Source organism: Melitaea cinxia, chromosome 15, assembly GCF_905220565.1.
Source record: "Melitaea cinxia chromosome 15, ilMelCinx1.1, whole genome shotgun sequence".
Lineage (NCBI taxonomy): Eukaryota > Metazoa > Arthropoda > Insecta > Lepidoptera > Nymphalidae > Melitaea > Melitaea cinxia.
In genome coordinates this window covers 16,498,945-16,521,766 of record NC_059408.1, presented here as the reverse complement: position 1 = coordinate 16,521,766, position 22,822 = coordinate 16,498,945, and the positions used below count along the sequence as shown (strand labels likewise).

The following is a 22,822-nucleotide window of genomic DNA, read 5'->3' as shown; positions in this document are numbered from 1 at the left end:
TCCTTAACAAGAAAAAAATTCCAAGACCGAGACCGAGAGATCGAGTAGAAGAAATGAAAACTAAACTTAACTTTTTAGGTAAGTGTATTTAAACAGATATAATGAAGATGGATCTAATATTCGAGCATATCAATGAAAATTTTATATCAATAAAAGTTAATACAGTAGAACATTCATTCATTCATTCAGATTAATGGCTTCCACGTTAGAACATTAGTTTTATCTGTAGAATAAGCTTCTATTCTGTCACTTGCAATATAACATTAAAGATCCTTTTGAGTACTTATAGCTGCATAGCAGATTTATTACTCCGTTTTGAAGCGTCACTTTTTTTTCAAGATCGTTTAATGATTGCAAGTAATTTTCCCATGTCATTCAAATGCTTGAATCTGGTCTTACTGCAACATTTTCACTTTATTTTCTTAAACATCCAAGCTAATGCACATCGTCATTTTGAGAAAGTGCTTTAAAGGAATCGTTTCGACACTTTGGTAGAGCTGAGTTGCAATACAAGCCAGACTTGAACGTTTAATGCCTGAAACTCACCATTTGATAAATTTATCCAATTTTTAGACTGTTATGGCTCTTCGATTTAAACTTTCAACATTTACAGCTCAACGTTTTTAATAAAAACAAAAATTATTCTCTGTTTAGAGCTCGTAATTTACAAGAATAGCTTGTTCATAAATCTGAAGGGATTACATTATATTACAAGGTCGGTAAATATTGAGTTTAAAACATGGTATAAAACGTTTTTACAATCTACCTTTTAACTGTTTAGTAATCGTTGTTCATATTACCCAAAATCTTTTTACAACTTTACATTACAGTAATAGAATTTATATTACAAATACACTCTTCAAAACAACTAAATTAAAAAAAAGCTATAGAATATTTCGACTAGATTAAAAGGTTGGTGAAAAAAATAATAAAAAAAAAATAAGATAAAAACATTGTCAGTCTTATTTGATAAAATTAATTAATTACTTCCTTGTTATTGTATTTCATGAGGTAAACTAATCTTCGTCTTCCTTGAAATCGTATCAAATGTTACCAAATGAGAAAGCTAGTAAATATATGCTTATGCAACAACCTTTGTCCTTACTTTATTTTCAAGTATATATTTTTTTTTGTTATATAGTAAAACATTTTTCATCGATTGCATCACATCACTGTATTAGGTATCGTGACATCTCTTTCTGGTTAATACTTCCGTCTGGTGGTTAGAATGAGATGGCAAATGTCATGGAATGTGCATCGAAATTTTATCCAAGTCACTGAGCTATAGATCGCTTTTGTTGTTGACATATTGTATTTCTATGTCACATATTGACGCTGTTTCTACAACGAGCTAGCATGTTGAATTATATTTCAAATTGCATCCACGTATTGGATGGGTACTTCACACATTTGACAGATTTGTACACTTTAGGACGATTATGTGCACCAGCTTATACATTGTAATGATAATTGTCGATACGATGATTGCAAATATTGAAAAAAGATTTCGCTAGCTCAAAAATTTGTTATTTGTACCAGAGAAAATGAAACAAATAAACATTTTAATCAAAAGACGAGCTACAATCGATGAAATAATTTTAAATAAATTAAATAATTTATAATATCAATATTTTAGGGCAGATTAGTATAGTTAGCCAAATCTTTGCCGTTCTTGTACATCGATGTGATAATGGGATCCAAGTTGTGGTATTCTTTGCCTGAACGTGGCCGAAGAGTGCTCGTTGGTTGGCGATTTAACCTGAAAGAGATGAAATTTTAAGAATCAAGCTTACGATTATTTGAATTATAAATAAACTATTCCTGTCAACATGTTTAGGTTAAAGACTTATTTTGTTACTTGATATAGTTTAAGGTTAAGTAGAGAAGTAATATTAAATGCTCTCAAGCTCTAGTCTTCTTTTGTCTGCTATCTTAAACACTTAATAAGAAAGTGAATGTACAACTTGAATTATACCTTCCTGCCATCGGGGAGTCTGAAGACGAATGAGACGACGTCAGTGATAGTGTTTCAATATAATCCGACATGTCAGAAGTACCGCTTGAAGTGCTGTGTGTATCCAAAACACCTAAAATAAATACAACTGTAGAATACTTGAGATCTAATCATGTTAGTCTTAGTAGTTAGTCTATTTACTAAACACATGTTAAATAAATATGAATATAAATCTGGCACTTTTGTTACAAGACTCTTCTCTATTATACTATTCTCAGTACTACTATACTCAACAAAAACATTTTACCTTTAAACTGTTTTGGTGGCAACACTGGTACTTCAGCTTCTGCAGAAGATGATTTACCATGGGCACTACTTTTAGGTAGTTGCATAGGCTGATCTCTTAAAAGATCTGATGATTTAGATTTCCTTGGTAGCGAAGAATGAATGGACCCTGAAAGATTTCCTCGCATTCTTTTAGCTACCATATAATGATATCTTGAATGTCCTGAAGTCAAAGGCATTTCAAACTCTTGAAACTCTCCACCGCCGTGTTTCAAGGAACAACTTGAGACTCCCGAGTCATTGGAACTAGAAGAGTCTCTGTTTCCTCCTTTGCATGGTACACTTGACGACCGTTTTATAGCTGCGTTGTCCATATGTTTGTTTCGTAAATGAGGTATATCTTTCGAAGAACTAGCTTCTGACGTTTTGTTTTCCGATCCAGATGATTTACAGCAGTCGTAACACTCGCGATCATTATCGCAAGGTGATGCTAGCCTGTTTTCTAAAGCCAGATTTCTTAATGTTTCCATGGACGATGATGTTGCATGACTACCTATGCTACTATCGAATTCCTTTAAGTCTTCAAGCAATCTCGCAGAATCTACTGAACTTGATCTCTTTTGAATGGCTTCTTTATTTATTGTACCATCTAAGTGTTGACTACAATTACCAGTTCCATGCAACGTTGGTATACTTAATGATTTTTCAATGTCCGCTCGGTGAACTTTCACAATAGGATGTTTCAAGCTTTGTGACCAATTAGGATTGGGTGACATTGGAGTGTAACCTGGATTATTTCCAATCGCGCGGGAAACTAAGCAACTTTTAATATCCTTCGTTGGTTCCATAAGTAAGTATTCATCAGATTTATTTTTATTATCATGTAGAGTAGAAGGTTTACGATGACTACATTTTAAACAAGGCTGAGGTTTCTTTGGTAAAGTTGTAGATGCTAAATCAATATTAGCACTAAGGGCATCCAATTCATTTTGAGTGACCCCAGCTTTCTTCAACAAATCTTTTGCGTTTTCATAGTATTCTAACGATAATGCAAATTCAAGATTTTCATAATTAGAGTAAGGACCTTCAAAGTCTTTGCTTTCGTTCGGTTCTATATTTTGATAATTTGTAATCGTTATTTCAGCTGTACTATCTTGTATTTTATCTTGATCCAAAGCACTTTGTCTATTAGTTTTCCTCGAGACATCTACTGTTGCATATAGCGCCATGTCATCTAACTTACTGTTACTAAGAATTTCGGTACTAATTTTTTCGTTGCTTGTATTTCTCTTACAATACGGTAGACTAATTAAATTGTTCGCCCAATTTGTAACTTTTTGACATGGACAATCAACTGGCTGTAAGTTTTCATCGCATTCCACAATAACAGGTTTCTTTTTTGAACCAAATTTTAGTATACATCCACACTTCTTCTTTAATACTAATGAGCCCGGCGTCGAAGTGCTTGTAACTTGAAAAAGATCATCAGCGAGTGCTGCTTTAATTCTTTTCGGTGTATCATAGTACTCTTCTTTGTCCACCTGTAACAGAAACACAGTAGTCAATACTTTGTCTAGATTGTTTTTATATTTTTAAAGTAAATATTTATGTTGAGGTTACTATTATGTAAAATTAAAAGTTATATTAGTTTGGACATAATTAAGGTAGGAAAAGGTTTTGAAATCACCTCAGAATACGAAACTTTAGGTACATCGTAGTTTTCATAAGGCCCTACTTTTGGGTTGTTGCTAGGTCGAAAGTTTGCATTTGAAATACAACTGCAACCTTGTGATGGCAATGGTGCAGGTGGTTTTTTTTGGTCAAAATGTTGTGGTTTCGGCGGCCTTTGCGGAGGTTTCTCTTTACACTGACAAGATTCTTTTCTAACAGCTTTAGGCGTAAAATTTTCAGTACTATTGGAAGAATTATCCGAACAACTTTCAGGTACTGCTTCCATTGTCCATGCAGGATTAAAGTTACTTCCTGTGTTAAGAGCTACCGTTGAAGATCGAGAAACACCGCCAAGCTTAGTAACACAATTGTTACAGCGTTCCAAAGTGATGTGGTCTGCTCCACTCCAAGGTGGCTTAACATCTATTTCTGTATCAGGCCTGTATTCAGTTTCATCGTATCCCCGCTTCTCTGCTGATGGCCAGTAAGGCGATATATCTCCACAATCTTCCCCGAAGTAATTTTCTTCATACAAAGCACTTGCGTTGTCTTGTATAGATTGATCTGCAGTATTAAAGTCGGATAAACGTGTATTCGGTCGAGACTTGAATCTGCGTTCGGTACCTGCAAAACAAATACAAGTATTATGCTTAGAACTAAATATTTGGAACACGTTTTTCAAAAATAGTGTAGAAACCACTTTACCAGTACTCCTAGGTCCATGTGTTCTTTGTTGAAGATTTCCATGAGTGGAATGGTCAAAAGCGTCTGTTATGTCTTGAGCTTGATCGGTTATCAACATATGTAGTCCTTCGCCTTTACCACAATGAGATCCACCTTCGAAGCAAAAACGTCCCTCTACAACACCGTAGCGCCTTAAAAAGGAACAAGAAAATAAGTCAGTTTAAAAAACATTTGAATGAAATGAATGTAATTAAATTATATTATTACTTTAATAATAATAAGACAAATTACATTAAACTAAAAAACCTTCAAGTATAATATAAACATAATATAATAACTAAAAAATATTATTAAAAGGAGTCCCTTTAGGCAAGGTTCCGAAGATACTGACAGCGTTCCCCTTTGAATAGCTAGACTAATTCTTTGTCTAAAGTAGCTGCCAGGTCTTCGGTCTCCTGTGACGTCGAATAACCTTTTTGCTATTTCCTTAAAAAGTCTTATAGCGCTAGGACCCCACGGAACAAGGGTCTCAACACCGAATGGGACAAAATCATATTCGGAGCCTAGACCCCTGTATAATAATTATAATATAATATAATAAAATAATACAATACAACGTAAAATTAAATTATTATATTAATTGGTATATTACATTCAAACGTCAAATTTTTACTTTCGTCTTTTTTAATAATGCTAGTTAGCATTTTTGTCTAAAAAGGTAACTTGAGTAAAGGAACTTAAATAAATAAAAGTAATAAATGTAAATCGTATCTTAATTGAAAATATTATATTTTATATGAAGATTGAAACTAAAGCCGCCTCAAAAATTCTAACTCACAGCGTAACGAAACAATTATTGCTTCAGCCTGTAATATCCAACTGTTATGCATAGGTCTCTTTTCCCATGTAAGAGAAGGATCAGAGCTTAATCCACCAGGCTGCTCCGAAGCGGGTTGGCGGATATATTCCCTACTGTGAGTAACGATCGCTATCAGGTGTACATAATAACAACCGGGACCGACAGCGTGGATACCACGCTGCTCCAATGCGAGTTGGTGGATATATTCCTTAGTATGAATAAATATCGCTATCAGGCGTACATGATAACAACTGAAACCGATAGTTTAAGGCAACTATCCGAAGCACGGTGGGGAGATCCACAAGAACTAATAACCAAACCGGAAATAAATATTAATTTGTATAAACACAAATATCCACTCCGAGCGGGAATTGAACCCGCGACACGGCACATGCACCATTACACCAGAGTTGCACAAGCAAAATGGTCCAAAATTAAAGACTAACTAAGGCATATCTATTTGTGATCGAAGATTTAACCATTAAGTATTATCTTTATATTTTTTTCTGTGTACATGTTTCAAATATATATTCGATAATAGGATTCGTTAAGTCTACTACCCACAACTGTTATATAGAATTACTAGTTGTATCCCGCGGTTACAACCGCGTTTGCGGTTGCAACTCGGGCGACTTACAAAGACGCGCAACGCGACGCGACTGTTTCATTTGATTTTACATTATCTCCTAAATTATGCGAACTAATTAAATTCTATAAACGACAAACTTCGTCTCCATAGATTTATCTTATTGATGAAGTATTTTTCATTCGTAAGGGTTGATACGCCTAACCAATACTAATGCAATAAAATCACCTTTTTATTTTTGGTGAATCATTAATTCGTTGTAGAGTTAATTTAAATCTATAATAATTCTATAACAATTTTGTTCAAAAAGAAATACTTGTGATGAATAACGCATTTATTTGGATAAAGATACATGTCTTTAAAACTACCTTCGCAAATAGTGCATTATTTTAGAAAAAAAAATGATTAAATAATATAATGAAAAGGTTATAATGAGTTAATTTTAAAATATTATATGCTGTCGCGGACTTTTCTTAGAACCTTTAACGGTGATCAACCCTGCTGTACATAAATCACTTTTGAGTAACTTTAACCGTTTACGCAGCGCATGCAACGGAAGCTCCCAAAAAGGATTTTTGTCCCGTTTTCGTAACATTTGTTATTAATGCTGAGACTGGTCGAAGCATGATGCTATATAGCCTATAGCCTCCCTCGGTAAATGGATTATTCAAAACAAAATTAATTTTTAGATTCGAATGGGTAGTTCCTGATTTTGGCGCGCTCAAAGGAACAACCTCTTCCGGTTTATAATGTTAGTATAGATTACACCGTATAAAAAAGGTGACACCAAGATAAGATAACCTTATACACCGGAAGGTAGATTTTAGTATATCTAACAATAACAAACGTAATAAACGCCTCACTCAACGGTCCCCGGTAGGATTTTCTCCGCTGTCGGGGGTCCGCAAACACACACAATACACAAGCACAAACGCCCAGACCACGACAAACATCTATATAGCCAATAAAAATGTCTCTCGTGAGCGGGGATTGAACCCGTGACCGCCAGCGCAACAACCATTGCTGTGACCGCTGCGCTAATGCTTAAGTTGTCACAATTTATTTTCGACATTCGATCGACATTTTATATTTAAGTGTTAATTATAACTGAACTTTATACTTATTATTGTACTGATATTAACTTCCGAAGAAAAATCTTCATAAAATCATAATGTATTTTTATTATGTAGAAAGAGAATATCGTCCCGGTTAATCTTTGACATCACAAGATAACCCACACTACGCGATCATTTTTCACGGGACTAAAAAACCGTGACGCGGTCGTAATTTTAAAAATATGTGCATCAAACCATTTGGGGAGAACGTTGGCAAAGTCACTAGTACGGGATAAGATGCCGACAAAATGGCGGCGCGGCGCACAAAATGGCTGCTATGGCGGAAGTCGCCGCCATTAACTCACTGGCGACCAGACGAACTACATAAACCAACAGATGCCGCGTTTATGGAGCGGCCGTGAAATGATCGAGTTTTATTGTCAGCTGTATGTGTGTCGTTCTGTGACTGCATTCACATTGGAGCCAACGTCGGTTTTATGGTCCGTTTCAGTTTTATTTACTTGAATTCGTTGGTCCTTCGTCTTGAGACTTTATAGTCTCTATTATTTATTGCTCTAAAACTCACCGACTGTGCAGATGTCAGTTAAGTTTTAAAAATTTAACAGCTGATATAAAATAGTTAGAAAATAGTTTTAACATTGTTTTTGTATCAGTATTGAATTATTAGACTTTTGTGGTCTTTGAAAATGTACGTACGTATGGAATATTGGTACAAGTCCTCACCTCAAATGCGCAAGTTCCCATAATCCAAGTACTCGAGGCGGTACTCCACTTGTCAGAGCAAATCTTCTACCCTGAAGATGAAGCCGTGCAGGTCCAGCGGGAAGTTTCCGAGATCCACCACTGCCTATCATCACCAAGAACTCCTTAGATGAACCTAGTTGACCTCCAACTTTGACCTGCCATGCTATAAGTCGCTCTCTGGTCTCAAAAGCCAGAACTACTGTCACATCTTGACATATTATGGCGATGGTGTTGGACTCTTTATCTAAAGTAAATCCTGATTCAAATCCGAGAAAGTGTTGAAGGGAAAGAGAAGCCTTCGTTTGACCCTTCTTGTACCGGTCCTTCGGATCACGATACAGTTGCAGATGGAGACAATCTGAAACAATAAAGAAACCAATATTAAAATCTAATCGACAAAATCATCCAAAAATTGTAACATATTTATTTCTTTAAAAATCATTTTTCATTCTATTTTAATTTTTTTTATGATTTAATGTTTAACACTATACATGACATATCTCTTAATTATCTACTTGAATTTTATACAAAACCTAATGAAGTAATTATGGAATATAATATAAACTTGAATTATTTCTTTATAATAATAAAAATATATTGACTTTTAATCACGCGTGGTAATTATGACTTTTCTATGAATCACGTTACTGAATTTATTAGATCGTTCATTTCTGCTTATGCTCTAAAAACTCAGTGCTAGAATATTTCTCGTAACAGAAAATCCAGTCAGTAATTAACGGTAGGAATGGCTTAAAGTTGAGCATCCATCAATAATATAGCAACAGACTCAGCGATTGAAAATATGTTTTGGCAAATATTTTCTTTTCTTATTTGTCGCGACGCCATTACATCTTAGGCTTGAACAGATTAAGCGATGGCTATACAGTCGATGGACGAAAATACCATCACGACCCAATTACAACGGACGCTTCGAACAGTTCAATTAGCAAGGGTTTCTTTGATTCGGACCGAATTAAAGCCTAGTGAGCCACGATATTGGACTCAACTAAAGATTGGGTATTTTTATTGGTAATTGTACGCCTGCTAATTGTTTTTAACAAAAGAGAAAATTCTATATCTTTACAAGTTGCTATCGAAAATACTTTATTCTTTTTTTTAATTAATGGTATAATGACTTTTCCTTTTTCTAAATCTAACTCCATTTTATGAATTTTTGCTACTTTTGCTATATGGGGTTTCGTTATTTGAATATTAGAGGTTTGTTCATTTGTTCATCGAGTTAGACAAATAAATGGATTCAAATAAAATTACCTTAATTTTAATCACCCGCTCTGAACGTAATACATTATCTTTCAAGGATTTAAAATAATGGTTTTCCCTACAAATATTTGAGAGCAACACATTTTCCACGGTAAACGAATAGAAGACTTTTTTCATCAACATTTCGGCTTTGACCAACAAAGAAATTGCCACGCGTGAAATGTTATGTAAAGAGTTTTTGTAAGTACAGTGAATACGTAAAAACGGTCCAGTACGCGGGTCGCAGTGGGACTCATAAACTGGGCGTTCATGCCCAGTTTATGAGTCCCACTGCGACCATGCAACATGCAGCATGCACAAACATGCAACCGCTATTATCACCGCCTCTTTTAGTTAGATCCTTAAACCTATTTGATATTTATTTTTGTAATCTAATGTAGTTTGGGTTAAGTTGTAGTTAAGTACTTAATTTTATTTGTGACCATTATTTTATTCCCATAACTGTTTTACAAACTATAAATTTTGGTATTCTTAACGCGAAGTTTACGCGAATTCTGTTGTATCTCCTTAATCTCCCACCACTGAGTATAAAATTAAAAAACGCCAAACATTTATAGCGTTAATGTTAAATGATTTCGGTTTTACATACGTCACTACTCACTGTCGTCGTCACTGTCGTTATATATTTTTCTTACGGTTTTAGTCTCACACATTTCTTAGTTCGGCCGCCTAGCCAAATGTCAAGCCTACCGTAAGGAACTTCGTTCCAATACGATATAATACAATTCAAGCCACTGCTGGACATAGGCCTCTTTCTCCATGTAGGAGTAAGATTAGAGCTTAAAAACTGCGGGTTGGCGGAAATGTTCCCTACCATGAGTAACTATACAATTATCCATAACGTAAATACAACAATTCATCCCGAGCACATGCTTTAGGCGACAACACGTACCACTAGACGCGTACGACACGCGTTGGCGCAACGCTTACAGCCATGGATTGTACCTGTTGCGCTGGCGGTTGCGGGTTCGATCCCCGCACATGACAAACATTTGTATTGGCCATACAGGTGTTTGCCGTGGTCTGGGTGTTTGTGCAGTCCTTGTGGGTCTCCCCACCGTGCCTCGGAGAGCACGTTAAGCCGTCGGTCCCGGTTGTTATCTTGTACACCTGATAGCGATCGTTACTCATAGTAGGGAATATATCCGCCAACCCGCATTGGAGCAGCGTGCTGGATTAGCTCTGATCCTTCTCCTATATGGGGAAAGAGGCCTATGCCCAGTAGTGGGATATTACAGGCTGAAGCGTAACGTACCACTACACCAGAGGTTTGTTGAGTAAAACTTACCGCATTGTTAATAAAACTATATGTATCTTTATCCTTGGTATTTTATCGCATTGCCTCGTTAAGTACCTTTCTTTATAGAAACAAAAAACGCGCTGGAATTCTCGGTCTTCAAAATGTATTTTTTAAATGTTTAAATTAGCTTACATACAGTAACTTCTTCAGCCGTAATTTGCAATTTCCATCAATTGAAAATTGACGCATCTTTTAACGACAATTTTGTCACGCCATGTAACTGGAATGATTTATTAACTTCATCAAAATTATAAGTAGTATATCGCGATATGCTTATATTATATACAAATAATAATGAATCACAAAAATGTATGTATGCGTATAATTTCGGACGACAGCACAAAATTGTATAGTTCTATTTTTCTTGTGTTCATTATTGACAGAATAGAACTCGTATAAATTGCATTTAGAAAATATCGATAGGGTGTTGATAGTACTCCAAAAAATATATATATATCGTTATAATAATAAATCACCGAGGTAGGACACAGTAGGATAAGTACCTCGACCTTACATAAGATCACAGGTAAATATTATTACTCTCAAGCGGTATTGTGTTCCTGTGTAAGGTGACCAGAGCTCCTGGGGGGAATTGAAAGTAGAGTCGACAATGCGTTTGCGATGCGTCTGGTGTAGCCGGCGTCTAGAGACTACGGTAATCTCTTACTATCAGGTGAGCCGTACGCTTGTTTGCCGACCTTTGTAATAAATAAAGAAAAACAATATTAAGACATATTGCATCACACTGGATACAATACAGTGTCACCAATTCAATGGATGTAATAATCCATCATAGTTTAAGGGACGCAAATTTGTTCGTAGATGAAGGTCTTTCAATGCTAATTAATAAGAAACGGATCCCCGCTCGTTCATAATTGTCACTGAAAGTTCTACTAATTACTTTGAAAAAATGAGAACGGTAATTTTATCTACATTTTCAAAGGCACTCCAATCTTCCTCGCATTAAGCTATTGCAGGATTCAGATTTTAGTCTCGTTAGCCAATTTTTCAAGTATCCTTAAGTGTTTTAATGAAAATTATTTTTTATTCTTCGTATGGTATAATGAGGAAGGGGAACTCCTGAGCTACTGAATTTTTTGAATGGTTCAGCAGTTTTTTAGCTAAATTAAAACCTTGTTTGGAATGTTAAATATACAATTAGTTGTTGTTGATAATATCCTTTTTACGCAAATAAACTATACGCCAAGTACGATGTACCGAATCTCTTTACAATTAGTCTGGAGCAGCAAAGTCCTAAAAAAGTCTAAAAAAAAGACACATTTTTGTAAATTTATATTAAAGTGAGAAACGAGTGCGTGGACAAAGAAAGAGACGGCAAAACATTACTTAGTACTTATTTAAAATCTCGATTGCACAAATCGGTCACAAGTCTAAAAAAGAAAATAATTGAAAAACAGTTTTCTGAAACAAATTAACTTGAATAATTGTTATCTACCCTTAATTTCCTTCATCAAATTTCAATTGTCGGATATCGCTTCATATAATTTATTATTGCCATAACGTCCCCGTAGGGTCCCCCGCATTATACCAACAATGAAGAGTGCGTATGAATTATTAACGCGGAGTGACCTTTTGTTTTGTGTCGAACTTCCGAAGGGCCCTTCAATCAACTCGTTTCATATTTCCTTTCCAATTGCTATTATTTGTATTGAAAATTGCTACGGAAAATACAAACATCGACCCGAGCCATTGTTTAGGTAAGACTATTATAATAATTATGACATAGCCAATATTTCTTTAACAAGAAACGATTGGATACATTTCGTTGATTTTTAAGCGATGTATTTATTTCACTGTATTCGTTTATTATGATGCGAATATTATTACACGGTATACAAATATGTTTGTTTATTCAATAACGGAAAGATAAATGGAATACAATATTTAAATATGAAACAGACTGTGTGGAACAGATATTAAAATCACACAATTTCCTCTTTTTGGTGTACTCTGTACCTAAATTTTTAAAAAAAGAATTCTAAAATTAATATTTCTCGATCGGTCTTTTTTTCTGCTATAGTACTATTGTATTAGAACCCTTGATAGGCAGATATTTGACATTATACGGATTGTGCGTAATGCACTATGCGTATGGTCACTACAGTTTGTACAATTTGAAACAAAAAAAAAACCGTGTGGTGTCGTGGAACACCAGATAGGAAAGAAGTTTCTTATTATAAAAAGTTTCTAATTATAAAATATTTATTTCAATATCTAGTCGAGGTATAAAGAAAATAATTATTCGGGTACACATATTTATTATGATTTTTTTTATAAATAAAAATTAATAGACTATACATAAAAATCTTACGTACTTTAAAGTTACGGACGTTTTTACCCGGCTTGGGTACCCCTCTTAGGGTTAGGGTACCTCTCTTGGTAACTTCGCATCAAAAAAATATAAAATGGGTTACATATATTATGACACGTTACTTTTCAATATTTTTTAGCTTGTATGTACTGTGTGTACTGTGAAGTAAACCACGTATGTGTAAAGTCAGACTTGGTAAATTTTTTAATATCTATTTGTAGATAGATTAATTATCATCAACATTATCAAAACTCGGAACAACTAACAATGTTTTATTGAACACACACACGTACGTTTTAGAACATGTAACCGAGAAAATAAAAATTACATTAACATTCAAAGGCTGCAGCCGCAAAAATCAACATACATTTTATTCGTTTACCGTAGCACGGAATCTAATTACGGCACCGTTGGAATTATCACAAGACTCAACATTTCACATACCATCGTCACCTTGAACCGATCCATCCGAACGCAAACTTGTTCCCATTACGCAACAACTCGTTTTTCCTTCGAGACTTTACCCGATGAGTCGGCTTTACCGAACTTTTGCGAATACATTAGCTTCGGAAAGCGACGTTACTGACAAATTTGAACCGACGTGCCTCCACACCTTGTTACTTCCAAGTTTCCGTATCATCCAATCGCGACCTCATCCATTACGTCTTTGGAATGAGTATCAGTTACACTTTTAAAGCGGGATCGTCATTGGAACATGCGCTGGAATTTTAATGGCGAAGCGATACCATTAAAATTGCTACAAACGTTACTAGGTAAGGTAACGCTTTGACACCCAACTCTAAAAGGGATCTCGTCCCTGTAATTTTGCCGCAAGTTAAATTAAGGTGCCTAAAGAAATACGCTGTTGTACTGAACCCCAGCCTTATTATAGAGTCGACTTTTTTATTTCAAAACACAGATTCGTAAATTTGATAATAGAATTGGCAACGCGCAAAGGGTAGCAAAATTGAGATTGATGACATGTGTGCGGTCCTTATATCAATGTTGCCAAGAATGTGAAAAGGCAAAAAGCAAACGTCATCACAACATGGAGATGAAAAAAAATGATACAGATCGCTTTTGATAACCCAATATAGATTAATTTAATACAAGACGGCTGACATGAATATGAACTTAGGAAAATATAAACAGAATTCACTGCGGAAATTATATATAAATTAGTGTGGTGTTGAATGTTTTTGTGATATTTTCACAGAAATAGAATTCAAACAATTTAAAGTTCCATAATAAAACCACAACGTCAGAAATAAGAGACAAATGAAAAAGATACATTGTTTCGAGTTGTTGTCGATGAAAATGTTAACAATAGCCTAAATGATTAGAGGCGTTCGTCGAGCGCGGCGTGTTGCGATTTATCTCCCATCTTCCGTCGGAGCGACAATTTGTACAACTTTGTTTGTTCTTTCATTAGGCTTTGACAAACAGACGTTTGAAAATTTCATATTATCTGAACTGAACAAATATTTCATTCTTAGTCGCAAAGTATTTGAGACGACGAATTCTCTCGTCTTATTCTTAGAAACGTTTCAATAGATGTTCTGACATCAATATTGCTTTGTTCAACACGAAACATGGAAATCGACGCGAGACTGTTTTACAACATAAAATTCATTGCAGATGTCATAAACGTTGGAATCATCTCGATTTATTTGTCGTTCAATAACGATCGAATGTAAACGTAACACTAAAAACGCACGGGGATTCGAAATCACCGCGGCATCGGAAAATTCAAAATGTAACGATAATAACGATGGATTAAATCATGCATAATTAAAAGCCCTCATATTTCCATCCATCGAGCTAAATGATTACCGTTTTAGCAATTGGCAAATGAACGGTCAAACAGATCGCTCCGGTGATTAGCGTACTGTTTGCGTTCTATCAGCTTCTGATTGTGTAACCAACGCGAGCTACACATATTGTTTCTTATAACATGATCCGAACTAATATCGTTTACTATTGTGATAGCGTATTCATTTGCAATATTCACGTTAATACTTTAATGAGAATTATTACTTTATAATATGAAAATTAATAATGCTAATGCATCATCAGATCTGGAAATAAGCATCAAACAAAAAAAAAATAAAGTATAGATAGCTACTATTGAAATTGTCATTCGTAATGAGCGGTGACAAAATGTCCTTAAACAAAAAAAAAAAATACAGTTAAATGAATACTTTCACAGCACTGGTTTGTGGCTGCACTATCCCCACATGACAAACATTAATTTGTATTGGCCATACGGATGTTTGCCGTGGTCTAGGCATTTGTGCTTGTTTATTGTGTGTTTCCGGACCCCCGACACAAGCTATTAATCCTACAGGCCCGTTGAGTGTGAAGCGTTTATTATTATTATTTATTATTAAATATTCGAAGTATTTAAATCGTGTACCAATTTATAAAAAAAATTGATTTGTATATAGGAATTAGTTTATCAATGTCAATGTTATGACTACTGTTATAGCTAGTCACAAATTTAAGATGACGTCGAAGTGTATCATGTAACAGAATTGATCAACTGCAGCAGCGAGACGTGATGCCATGACGGGGATACGCCGGCGGCTGGGTGCACGCCAAACTGAGATAAATGATTCGACCCGCCGTTTCGAACATGAAGCCGCGAAATTGGATGTGGTTGATGAGATGGAAACACAAAATATCTAGAGTGAAGACGTTAAACATTTTTAGTCGATAATACAGAAAGTAGCAAGTGGAATACAGACAATACTGTTATAGTAATAAAAAACTGCCTTGCAATATTCTTTTTGTAAAAGTGAATACATTAAAATATGTAAAAACAAGTGTTGCCTTAAGAGCCATTTCACAATTTTACGCTCTGCAAGTTTAGGTAAATTTGGTCGCATCGCGCGAGTCGTACGAGCCGCGCGATCTTTGTGCTAGTACGTATAGTGTGACAACCAAAAGACCATCGTGATCATTTTCTGATGTATAATAAAAATTATAACTATGGTATAAAATGTTTTTTACATAATTAATTTGTTAAAAATTTCAAGTATGTTATATAACAACAGTCAATAAATTTAAAATAAAATTAAAAAATCAATTTTATGAAACAATTTTTTTAAATTGATTTAGTTTTTTCAGTTTACGAATGAATCTAATATTTACGATATGAATAAAAAAGCATTTAATGACATCGCCACCGACAAACATATTAATTAACAAATAACAAGACAAACAGATTGAAATGCCTATTTGTATTGATAGTGTGAGAAAAGAAAATTAAATTATACATTTGTTTACAGAAATTATCATTATATTATTTTACAGTCATTTTCGTAATATGTTTATTTTATTATGAAAGTATCAAATGCGTTTTATCCGCTATAACAACAGGCGCTTGGCGCGTGTGAGCGAAAGAGACGGCTGCGCAGAATTTGGCGTGGACCTTACCTCTAAGAGCGCTAGCGCTCGACTGATTTACCGGGCTTGATGCGTGGCAATATATACTATCTTTTTATTATTTAATATAAAATGTATTAAAAATAATTACATCTTTTAATTATTTTTTTTGTATTCCTTAATGATGTAAGTTTACTTTGATGAAGATAGTTCGTTAAAATTTCTTAGTTTTCTAAGAGAAATATCGCTTTTATATTCGTAACTTTAAATTTTTTTTATCGTTTAATAGAGATACAAATGGAATAAAAATATATGATAGTGAACAACAAAATTATATTCCACATATTATGATATTTTTTTAAAATGGTTTCAACGTAGAGGTTATTGAAAAGTAGGACTTCAAAGTATACATTGCGACCGTTTACCCAGGGAGGAGGCTGATGAAAAGGTTAATAATTTTATACACATAATATAAATCATTATTCTGATCTGACTATGGACTACAACAAAGGTTGCTCTATTATATTTCAAGAATATTATTTTATTACATTATTGCATCCAACACTGAGATTAACGACGTCAAAATATTACAATTTCGCGGATTGTTACCGATTTTTGACCGAAATGGCTCTTAAATCATTGCCTAATGAAAATATTAGAACAACTAAATAAATATAATAATAGCGTGTAGTTACGACATTGTATGATATAAACTTCTTCTAATCAATGAAAGTTACTACTCTCGTTCTCCTAAACTATTGTAATTACATAATATTCACTTCCACTTCCAGAAATGCAGGGGTTCTCAATTCGATTTTATTCTTTTTTTTTGTATGTTACTTCAGAACTTTCGAGCGATTTCGGTGGTTTTTATTAATCAAAAGATGATGCGTGTCTTTTAAGTCTAATTGAGATCTATCAAGTACTTTTCGAGTTATATCTAATAACGTGTATTTACTTGACTATTTTTTCGCTGATTTACGTTGTATTACTGGTCGTATATTTAAAATAATCTGTGTGTAGGTTATGCTGTGTGGTTACGGATTAAGAATTTAGCCACCCCCTCTCTTCCCGTGGGTGTCGTAAGAGGCGACTAAGGGATAACACAGTTCCACTACCACCTTGTAACTGAAAAGACCGACTGATGGCGAGATAACCATCCAACTGCTGGCTTTGAAATACACAGGCCGAAGATTTGCCTGTCCAGCATGATGACTATGGGCAAAACACATGAGTCCACTCCAACACTCCATTGTTGTGCAAACTTGTGGAGGCCTATGTTCAGCAGTGGACTGCATTAGGCTGAACTGATGATGTGACTGATGTGTGTAGGTTGCGTTTGTATCTATGTGTATATCCTTTTTTTTACATGTGGCATAAGCTAGCTTTTAACATTTAAAATGCCGCATCCATAGTTTGAACATTAATGTAGTCGTTAGATGTTATAAGCGATACGCGGCCGACGTAATCGGATCGGAATAACGTTCGATATTATTTGCTTAAGATAAGCCTCCCTGATAATATGTTACCAGCACCAGCGTCGTGACGAATTAATCTCGTTGTCCTAATAAGTCTATTAACGGTGATAGAGATGCTAACTCAATTTATAAAGACGTAGCCGTTTGACGTTTTTGATTGACGAAACTGTAACTCAATATATCTCACTTATCTATGTAACGTTGAAAATGTAGGCAATAATATAAATTTTCTCAAGTTGTACTTATACTAGATATCGCTGTTTTATTTGATATTTGTGGCTAGTGTTTTGCTAAAGAAGTACTTTAGTCTTTGTAGTTATCACGAAATCAACTGTTGTATTTAACTCAATTTTTTTTTTGTGAATTTCACATCATTTTGAATTCAAGTTAGCAATTGAATTGGTGATAACGTGTCATCTCGCATTTCAAAATTAAATAAATAAAATGCCTTACATCCAATGGTCTCCAACTCTCCAGTAAGATATGAATCATATTTCATGGATCCGGAAACACAACATACATACATCAACACCCAATTCGCGACAATCTCTATGGCCAATGCAAATATGCAAATATTTGTCATGTGCGAAGGCACAACTCGTGACAGATAGAGGAACATCTAGTGACTGTAAATTTAACACTAATGTTTTGTCATTTATATTACATATATAAATAAATACATTGTGTTTAATGAGCTGTAAATAATATATCATTTGATCATAAAAGTGACGAATTACCATTTTACCGCAATAAATCACTTTAAGGCTATTTATATTTCGATTGCAGTAAAATTAAATTTAACGATCAATTTGAATCTATTGTCTTTAATGGAATCCACTAACCTATTGTTCGTGTAACAATAAAAAAATATTCGGACGATACACGCATTTATTATCGAGATGAAAAACTTTTTCATATATTTTTTTTTTTTTACATTTTTTAAATATTGTTCAGTGAAATTGAAATTGCTACAGTTTTTTTTTTGTGCTATTAATGGACTTTGAAACGGTGGGAAGCCATTTGGTGATAGAGGTGAAATGAGGGATGAATTTATATAAATTTGAGTGACTATAGACTTTATTAATTTCTAGGATGGTCTCGGTTTACGGAATAGTTCCATTTGTTTTCTCTGTTCAAGTATTTGGGAAAAAATAAATCAATATCACATTATACTTTTAAAATGTCATATTATTAATATATCATACTTTTTAATATTCAAATTTAATAATATTGCAATACTGTATATAATCACCAACAGACTTATGTAAATAATTACAGGCCAAACAGGTTATTAAACAAATTACGTAACCGTGCAATTGTGGAAGGGATATTGACAGTGTTCTATTTTGTGACAAACAAGTAAGCGGTAAAGCTAATGGTTACCGTACCTAGCTTATAGACGCTTGCAACTTTAGAAGCGTCGTAAGCGCTTTGCCAATCTTACCCCTGCAGCTCATTATAATAACAAAATTTTATTATATTTGCAAATACATTACAAATTATCTGAAATCGTAATTGAAGATAAATAATTCTTATCAAAGTTTTAGCATATTTTAATATTCTACCCATTAATAAATAATATATACATACTTACGCATCTTATAAGGCAAATTTTGACTTCGGAGTTATATATGGTCTCAATTTAACCCGAAACTGCTAACTGGGGTAACTATTACACCGCCTGTTCATCGCAGAACATAATGTATACGTGAATCACTCACTTGTAACCTGTCACCTCGTTGACACTAGCTTTAGTTGCCGCGGAGTGACACGTGTGTTATATTATAAATTTTAAAGTAACACTGTCTGATTGTCTATTTATTACGCTAGCGTGTGTAGTTGTTTGGCTAGTTTATGATGGATTTTGAGAAAAATGTTATTTATACGAGTAATAGTCAGTCGTGTTGGGGTCGATATTTGGAAATAAAAAAAAAAAACATTGTTAAAATTTTAACGTAATTGAACAATAGTAACGAAAAATAAACGAAAAAAAAAATTAACGAAAAATTGACGATCTACGTAAGATTGGCGGTGTGGGCTGGATGAGGATCGCGGAAAACTGGGATGCTTGGCGCGAACTTGGGGAGGCCTATGTCCAGTAGTGGACTGCAATAGGCTGAGCTGACTGACTGAATAATAGTGATATACGAGTGAATAGTAAATGCCTTATAACAGGCCTCGTCATCTATACAAAAGAAAGGGTAGAATAGGCCACTCCGCTCAAGCATTGTGCGGAAACAGAATCCGAGACCTTTGATGGTACTTTTGAGAGAGCGCTAAAGAACGAGTCTTATTTTTATTTTAAAGAATTTCTTGACAGCCACAATGAAATATATCATTAGCAAAAACAAAACCACAATCACAGTGTAAAACTTGCAGTAGTGATCTAAATAACTAAAATTCAAATATTGAAACATAAAAAAAAAACTATATTGAAAAGTGTTGATTACGAGCAAAACAAAAAAGAATAACTTCAATTTATAACGATCTCGAAATTACTTTTTTTTTTCGGAATATATTATTTATATGTGTATGGAGTACTTTCGACCCACTTCGTTTATTTATGGGCCAAGTGGAGCGGCGGAGAGCGAGGGTCAGGGCACTTGCTAAAAATGCAAAAATTACGGTGCAATCGTAAATTATAACGATGCTATTGTCATTTTATTATTTTTATTTAAAATAAATCAACATCGGAAAAGTATAAAAATAAAAAATAGAACATATTATACACCTATCCCTTGAAAAATAGTATAAATAAATATGTTTAATATGTTACTAAAATAGACAGCACTTAAATAAACATTAAAATCTAGGCTCGGGAGCGGAAATTAAGCCCATAGCCCCAGAGTTGACAGCAGGGTCATTACGAATCGCGCTAACTTTGAAGTTCATACTTGAAATTGGATTTCCCTAAGTTGCACTAAGATGAGGTATTAAAGATCATCATCGTTACCATCTTCCACTTCTCGTCTATTACGAAAAACATTACGCTCCAACACACTACTGAGCTCAATCTTTCAACAAGTTTTTTTTATCTGGAATATAATAATACAACGATACAAAGAAATTTGTTGATTCCACAGCTGTAAAAAACCCTTTGTAACTATCGTAATCTACTGCTGCTCAGCTGCTCGTTCAGCCTCCACCGGCGGCCGCACGTAGACCGTTAGTCCAGCAGGCCGGAAGGCGTCCCACGTTGCTTAAATAACATATGCTCAAATACTAGAATTCGGGTATCTTTTAATTGTAGTGTCTATGAAATTTCATTTCAAATTGATAAGTGTCATCTAGTGTTTAATTATTACAACTTGTATTAACAATACGACTGTTAATTCGCCCACATCTTGTCAATCGATTACGTGTTTGAACATAATCTGGTGTGATACACGCTGTATTACCGCTCGTTAAAACAGAATTGCTACATTATACATAGTTAGAGCTTGTTACTTTGTGTTTGTGCGGGTGATTTGTTAACTAGGTTAGTTGTTAGGTATTTAATGATATTTATTTAAGCTCGGTTGCTTTATTCAGTAAGCGGTTCGTTTTTCAAACGAGTATTTAAATACGGAACAAGATATGTTCTAAATATAACAGTTCGAAGTAAAACTAATCGTTATCTGAATAAAGAAATCAGGCATTAGTCGAAAATCCTATCTCGTTTTCTAATTTTGACGACGGGTTGGTGTAGTGATCACCAGCAAATCATCTAACAAGGTGATTTGCTAACGAATGCCATTTCCATCCCTAAACTTTGCCAAATATTAGTATAAGCCATAACAAAATTAGTCCTGGTGTAGTAGTATGTTCTTGTATGTTGTGTTTTTAACCTACTCGTATAACGGTATGGCGCTCACACCCACGGGTTAGTATAATATCAAAATATCATGACAAGTAAAGTGTATTTGTGCGAAAAATCCATTAACATAGTGGAAATGGGTTCAGGTTGGTTACACATTGGTCTTAGAATTTGTCCTAAAATTTGCAGCCTTTCCTCAGTCAAATAATTCTCTTTACACCCGTCAAGTTAATGAAATCAAATTTAGTGTTCGAAATTTCGATAAAAAGGATTTGATCAATTATATATATCTACCTAACATTCATTATGTACTTATTTATAATTAAAATCGATTACAAAACATTTGATCGAAGATAACAATTTTCTATATTAGCAATTTGCCTTTGAAAGCGCACGAGATACTTTATCTGAACACAAATTATAAGATCGGTGTAATATAACAAGAATTAACGAGAATCAATAAGCTACTCGCAGCTCTTTGAGAGGAACTTAGGAAATTCAGATCAAATTAAAACGGGTAATGAGATTTTACGAACTTCGAACATCGTTCCTTCAGCGAAAAACTGCAATTTGTGTCTGTATAATAAGCTTATTTCAAGACGGTGTCTGTACATAAAATAGCCTCTGCAAAAAATGCAGGCGCTTTGATTATTATGTAAGTATCAGGTATAGGAAAATAGTAGGAATGCAGTCAATTTAACTGAGGTAGGGCACAGCAGGAAATTTCCCTCCCATAGTAGTACCTCGAGTTTACAGAAGATCACAGCTAAATATACTGCTTTCAAGCACTGTCGTGTTCCTGTTGGTGAGTAAGGTGACCAGAGCTCCTGAGTCGGCAACGCGCTTGCAATGCTCTTGTATTACAGAATGCTCTGGTATTACAGACGGTTATAAGCTACGATAGTAAAAAGAAATAAAAAAATACATTTTAATTGGGAAGAATTTATGAGACTTAACACTTAAAATTTACTACACCTAACTTACCTTACCTACCTTACCATCCACCTTAAGTTTATAGTAAAATCAATTGAAACAATGTATTATAGGATTATTAAACTTAAAAGCATAGATACTCACTAAAGCATAAAGTAAATAATCCTTATTTATTTCATTCCCTCAATTCAAATATGTACTGCATTCATATTTCAATAAGGATAACATTGAAGAATCAATTGAAGTCGGTTTTATTTCAAAAGTAAAATAAGTCGCAACAAATGAAGTCACCAAGGGTTGTATTGAATTACATGAAAAATGTAAATGTACACTAACGATGGTGATCTATTTTTATTTGGTTTCACCTCGTTTCGTTTGAACGCGAGTGCAAACACGACAAACGTACCTATCACTTAGCTAAGCAATAATGGATTTTACTTATAAGACTATAGGGTC

General features: G+C 34.3%; 1 protein-coding gene across 1 annotated transcript; it reads right to left on the bottom strand.

Annotated features, from left to right (window-relative positions):
* Window positions 1-1,632: 1,632 nt before the first annotated feature.
* LOC123660213 lies at window positions 1,633-9,793 on the bottom strand. Its single transcript, XM_045595312.1, has 7 exons — window positions 9,742-9,793; window positions 7,839-8,247; window positions 4,611-4,785; window positions 3,927-4,514; window positions 2,262-3,780; window positions 1,976-2,087; window positions 1,633-1,759 (listed from the first exon to the last, which is right to left on the bottom strand). Exons 1-7 carry the CDS (start codon window positions 9,791-9,793, stop codon window positions 1,633-1,635), a joined length of 2,982 nt encoding a protein of 993 aa, XP_045451268.1.
* Between the last annotated feature and the right edge of the window lie 13,029 nt (window positions 9,794-22,822).